The sequence below is a fragment of the Salvia splendens genome, chromosome 5, assembly GCF_004379255.2.
Source record: "Salvia splendens isolate huo1 chromosome 5, SspV2, whole genome shotgun sequence".
Classification (NCBI taxonomy): Eukaryota; Viridiplantae; Streptophyta; class Magnoliopsida; order Lamiales; family Lamiaceae; genus Salvia; species Salvia splendens.
Genome location: NC_056036.1, coordinates 28,286,755 through 28,292,035, shown reverse-complemented (window position 1 = coordinate 28,292,035; position 5,281 = coordinate 28,286,755). Strand labels below are relative to the sequence as shown.

Genomic DNA, 5,281 nt, shown 5'->3' with positions numbered 1-5,281 from the left:
GAAATTCATGACATTAAACACTTCCTGACATTAAATCAGGTTTTGCAAGCGGAAGTTCATATGATAACAGAATTTGGTGTCTCGCATAAAGACCTCTACTCTCACAGAAATCTTTGTTTTACTTGAAAACAATAGACAATAGAATTTATGGATGAAAAGGAAAAATGAGCAAAAACAAATAAGATATTGGTTCAAAATAATATTACCAAGTTCAAAAAAGTTCATTGTACGCAACAATAGATATAAGTTTAAAAACAGTACTAAGTCTAAAAAAATCATCACCAAAAAGGATTATCTTAGTCTATTATAACACTAATCGAAAATATGATATCATTTCGGCGATAATTGCTCCAACACCATAAGCACATACTCCTCCTTTGCTGCCTCGCGCAGTCCCATGAAGAAGTCGAGACGTTCCACCTTATCTAGTATAAATCCACACACAGCAAATTGTTGCCTAATTGATAGCCCCGGCACAAGTTCAACAAGATCAAACACTTCTTTTCGAGCTTTAGTGAGGTCAAACTCGTATCCAATACGGGAAGCCAAGCACTGAAGACGATCATTGGTAGCATCATGCATTTTCCCAAGCATCTCAACCAGACCATCATCCATTTCTCCCACGGCCTTGCGTTTCTTTGTCGATGTCTTCTGTGTTATTGTTTCATTCACGTCACTAAATACACCGTCTGAGTCAGCGATAGGAGACTGGTGGTCAGGCACTTGGTTGGGCATGAAGAAATCTCCTAAGCCTGCGTTATAGTTATTGTCTTCGCCAAGCCCCCCGAGGTTCTCTTGTGAGCATATGTTGTTTACTGCATCCATTATGTCCTCCGCGCCTTCCCCATTGGCTCGATCCTTACCAAAAATCTCCTTCCAGTCGTCAAAGTAGGGCCATGATTTGCCACGCATGAACCTTGCATTTCCATCTTTCTGCAAAAATAAATTAAGAAAATTTAGCATCAGTTATCATACCTTCACAATCACTAAAGAAGATTTTTTATCAGCAATAAAACTAAAGTAAAGAAGATTTTAGAATGATAAATCACTTTTCTCAAAGAAAAGAAAATTAATCAAGCCACGTCCTAGTCATGGTGAATAAAAATTGGCCAAATTTATTTTTACTTCTTTTCCTTCAAGAGACGTGATATACTATAGATTATTGTAATCAATTCAGTTTCTATACACAAGCATACCTTCACAATTTCTGCCCACTGTTGGTCATCACAGTCAATTTTGTGGTCTTCATTCAGATTAAAACCGATACCACTTAGATTAAGGATCTGTTGAAGAGAGTAATAACTCTTTTTCCATGCAGACACCTTCGATATGATATTGGGATTAACCTTCAGATCCGTTGTTGGAAACTCACGGCGTAGCGCCTCTTCCAGTCTAACAAGGTATCCGACGCGAAATCCATTATCAGATTTCCAACCCTGAGCAACGAGCTCCTTCAAGGTCGCAAGTAAAACCCCTTCCTCCCGATCAGTCCAAATACGCCGAGTCCTTTCGCTTTTGGGTTGTTGGGGTCGAAGACCCCTGCTAGTTCCTGATCATAATATCATGACAAAGCACACCAAATTCAACGCATATGATTTTGAAGAATTAACGAAAGCCAAATAAATTATTATAACACAAACCGCGACCACCAGAAGAGGAGTGCATAGTTGCTTTGCTACCCCGAAAATCAGCCATGTAGCCTAGAAAAACTAATTACATCATGTTTGGCCACGACAATCACACACACATATATTGAAAAAACTCAACACGTGAAGATTTTTAGTAAGATTTAATAGAGAACCTAATACTAGTAACAGAAGTTTGTTTACCTTTCGAAGAACCGTGCACAAGAACGAAATCGCTTGAGGAATAAGGAGGGTAAAAAGAGAGCAAAATATGATGTTCTTTTTCCTTTCTCCCACGTAGAGTATATATAGGAAATAAATAGAATCAATAATCTAGGTTTAGAGGGAGCCGCCTCAGAAATAAGGAGGGAAAAAAGAGAGCCAAATTTTTTATATTGTTTTTTTTTACCCGCGTAGGCGTAGAGTATATAGGAATTAAAAGATTTGATTAATGCACAAGATTTGATTTGTTAGCCGGTAAATTTCTTGAGAAGATACTCGAGCACTAGTACTAAAATATTTTACTTTTCTAACAAAGTTTTAATAAATAATAGGCAGTTTCTCTAATAACAGAGAATTAACATAGAAATAAAAGTTTAACACTTCGCTTGTCACTCAGTCATTTTGTCGAACAGTTGTGAACAACTGTAGTTACTGAACATTGCGCTTCAGTTTATTCTTTTTGATGGACTTTACTATGATATTCTTTTTGATTGACACGTAAAATATTATGGAATTTAAAAGATTTGATTAGATCAATACAAAGGACAATCCAAGAAATAAATGAATTTATTAAGGTCAAATTTGTCATTGCATATTTATTTCTTATTTCATAACTTCCCTATCAAACAAAGTGGGCTTTTTAGAAAAATAATTAACTAGGTTATCAAACATGTGTTATTAAAATTATATCTTTTCCTAACTTGGCTTTAAATCTAGATCACTAACTAACCTTGGTATATCCCACGTCACTTATCAAACGAGCCCTTAGTTTCATTAGGTTATTTTATAAACTTTTAGCTTATTAGGTCCTTATATACATTTTGTTTTATTAGGTTCTTTTATACTCCATTCGTCTCCTAAAAATAGAAACTCATTTATTTTGGGTCAGTTCCCTAAAAATAGAAACTTTCCGATTTAGGAAATTTCTCTCTCTCTAATTAGGTGAGACCCATTTTTTACCAACACAATTTTCTTTCTACCCTCTCCATCCACCAATATAAGACTAATTTTGACCGGACACGAATTTTAAGAAATGGAGTAGAAAGCTAATGGAAATGCTAACTTTGTTTCACTCACATTTCATTGTAAAACTAATTTACAAAAATAGGACACACATTCCACTAATTGACTCAACTACTTTATTTCACTCACATTTCATTATAAAACCAATTTAGTAACTCTTGTAGTGTTCATTATAAAACCAATTTACTAGCTCTTGTAGTGTTTGAATGAATGGATTGACTTTAGAATAAAAAAACCTTTTAAATTCATGGCAGTTTTCACTAATTTGCTCAACTGCTTTATCATGATTAAATAATAATATAAAATTTAATATTAATTTTACTGAAAAGCTTATTTTTATTTATGTTTATTTTACACAATATCTTACTATTGTGTTGTCTAACAAGGAAGCCCTCATATATTAAAGTGATTTTAGATGGATAATATTTGGACTTAAATATATTGTGTCGTGACGTTATGCGTCATTTCGGTGCTCATAAATCATAATATTATGATAAAAGTGGACCACTTAATTGATCTAAGAAGCAAGACTAAATTCAACTGTTAAGAGATGGATTTGAAACTTTTGGATTTCCCATTAATGTTAAGTAATGGATGTGGAATTCTTTGAACAAGGAAATGATGAATGGGCAATCTTTTCAATCCTAAATTTTTTTAATTACTATTCTTTCTTTCCCATTATAAATCACATATTTTTTTTTTATGTATTTTGAGAAAATCATAACAAATAGTTAAAGTGAAAAGAAAAATAAAGTAAGAAAAGAAAATAATATAGAGTTAAAGTGGAAAGAAAAATAAAGTAAGAAAAGAAAATAATACAGAGGAAGAGGAGTGTCTCGTCTATATTATTATCTCTTTTAATTTACTTTCTCTCCACTTAAACTATTTATTATGATTTTTTAAAATACATGTGAAAAAGAAATAAGTATGTCACTTGTAATGAGGATGACGAAGAGGAGTCAGCTTACCACTTTCCACAATCCTTTACGTGTAATTTTCCTTGTTTTTATTTTCAATTGTAACTTCGCCCGACAAGACTTGTATCTATATTCTACAACAATCGCAATTGTTGAAATCGTGCTTAGTCAAATGATTTTTGACTAATAATAAATGTTACAAGAAATTTAATTTTGTGAAATTAAATGAAATAGCGTCGATCTATGTTCCGAGTAGATGACCGCAGTATATTCATTTTCTCAAATCCGATTCCCGGTGAGTGAGAAATAAAATATTAAAGTTGGTCACAATAAAACTAGAAATGAGAAATGTGAAAAGGCTAAGGGATTAATTAACTAAGTGTTAATTATCCCATATCAGGGATGATAAACTTCTTTGATGAAGTATTTAATTAGATGAATTATTATCTGTAATAATTATCGTGGAATAAGACGGGTGACAGAGCCCACACGCGCGCGCCGCCGCCGCCCGCCCGTGACCACCCGCGAGCCGCGCACCGTGCCCCGTGCACCGGGTGCCCGGGACCTTGGACCTTGGTTCTTCGCAATTGGTCTTTGGGTGGTCTTTGGGCTGTTCTTTGGAGCTAATCGTTGAGCGTGGTTCGTGCCCCGCTTGTTCTTTTTAGACCAACCCAAACTCCACGCTATCCCCGACGGGTCCTAGTCCACGTCATGGTCCCGCTGGACCCCGACGCACAACGAGAGACAAAAGGTTCCCGCTGGACCCCGACGCACAACGGGAGACAAAAGGTTCCCGCTGGACCCCGAATTACAACGGGGTCAAAAGGTCCCCGCTGGACCCCGACGATCCATGGTGTATCTCGTCGTGTAGCAGGTCCAGGTGCATCGTGTCTCTTCAGCTCCCACTGGCTAGTGCACCAGTCAGTAACCCCCGGAGGTTACAGTCAAACCATCATGGCACACATGATGGCTGTTGACTCCATCAATGTTCCTGCGGGTGGATTTGGCCTATAAATAGGCAGTCACTTCATGCATTGCAAACTATTAGACACACAACACATTTGCATAGCTCTCTCTCTCTCTGCATAGTCTTCCCGTCAAAGCTCTGCCTTCGCCATCATCTAGTTCGCCAGAGCTTGTTCCATCTGCGGTGCTGCAACGAACAAGACGAAGCCGTTTTATCTTTGGGGACGACACGCCAAACCGAGAGCACTACCGGGGCGTATCTCGTTTTGTGGAAAGAGGACTCCTCAACTCGGCTTACATATTTACGGTTTATTGTTTTGAATTCTTCTTTGTAATTTCAATTCAATTTATTTTCCGTTTAATTTCTCTTTTCTTCATTGGGTTGTACTACGCCGGTTAGTGTATCTTTGTATCGCAGTTAAACTATCATTTTTCGACAACAAGTAATATATTCTAGAACTAAAACTATTATCTTCTGCATTTCTCTAGTCTCATATTTAAGGTTAGTACCCCAACTTTGAGAAACGT

General features: G+C 36.4%; 1 protein-coding gene across 1 annotated transcript; it reads right to left on the bottom strand.

Annotated features, from left to right (window-relative positions):
- Positions 1-239: 239 nt before the first annotated feature.
- LOC121803469 lies at positions 240-1,900 on the bottom strand. Its single transcript, XM_042203130.1, has 4 exons — positions 1,830-1,900; positions 1,641-1,700; positions 1,197-1,549; positions 240-933 (listed from the first exon to the last, which is right to left on the bottom strand). The coding sequence occupies exons 2-4, from the start codon at positions 1,693-1,695 to the stop codon at positions 331-333; spliced, it is 1,011 nt and encodes a 336-aa protein (XP_042059064.1). The 5' UTR covers positions 1,696-1,700; positions 1,830-1,900; the 3' UTR covers positions 240-330.
- Between the last annotated feature and the right edge of the window lie 3,381 nt (positions 1,901-5,281).

Bases quoted from the DNA above. Each gene is read 5' to 3' on its own strand.
- LOC121803469 (XM_042203130.1), bottom strand. From the start codon at position 1,695: ATGGCTGATTTTCGGGGTAGCAAAGCAACTATGCACTCCTCTTCTGGT. The intron at 1,550-1,640 runs GTTTGTGTTATA...TATTATGATCAG, and splicing joins CTCCTCTTCTGGTGGTCGCG to GAACTAGCAGGGGTCTTCGA. The intron at 934-1,196 runs GTATGCTTGTGT...TTATTTTTGCAG, and splicing joins AGTGGGCAGAAATTGTGAAG to AAAGATGGAAATGCAAGGTT.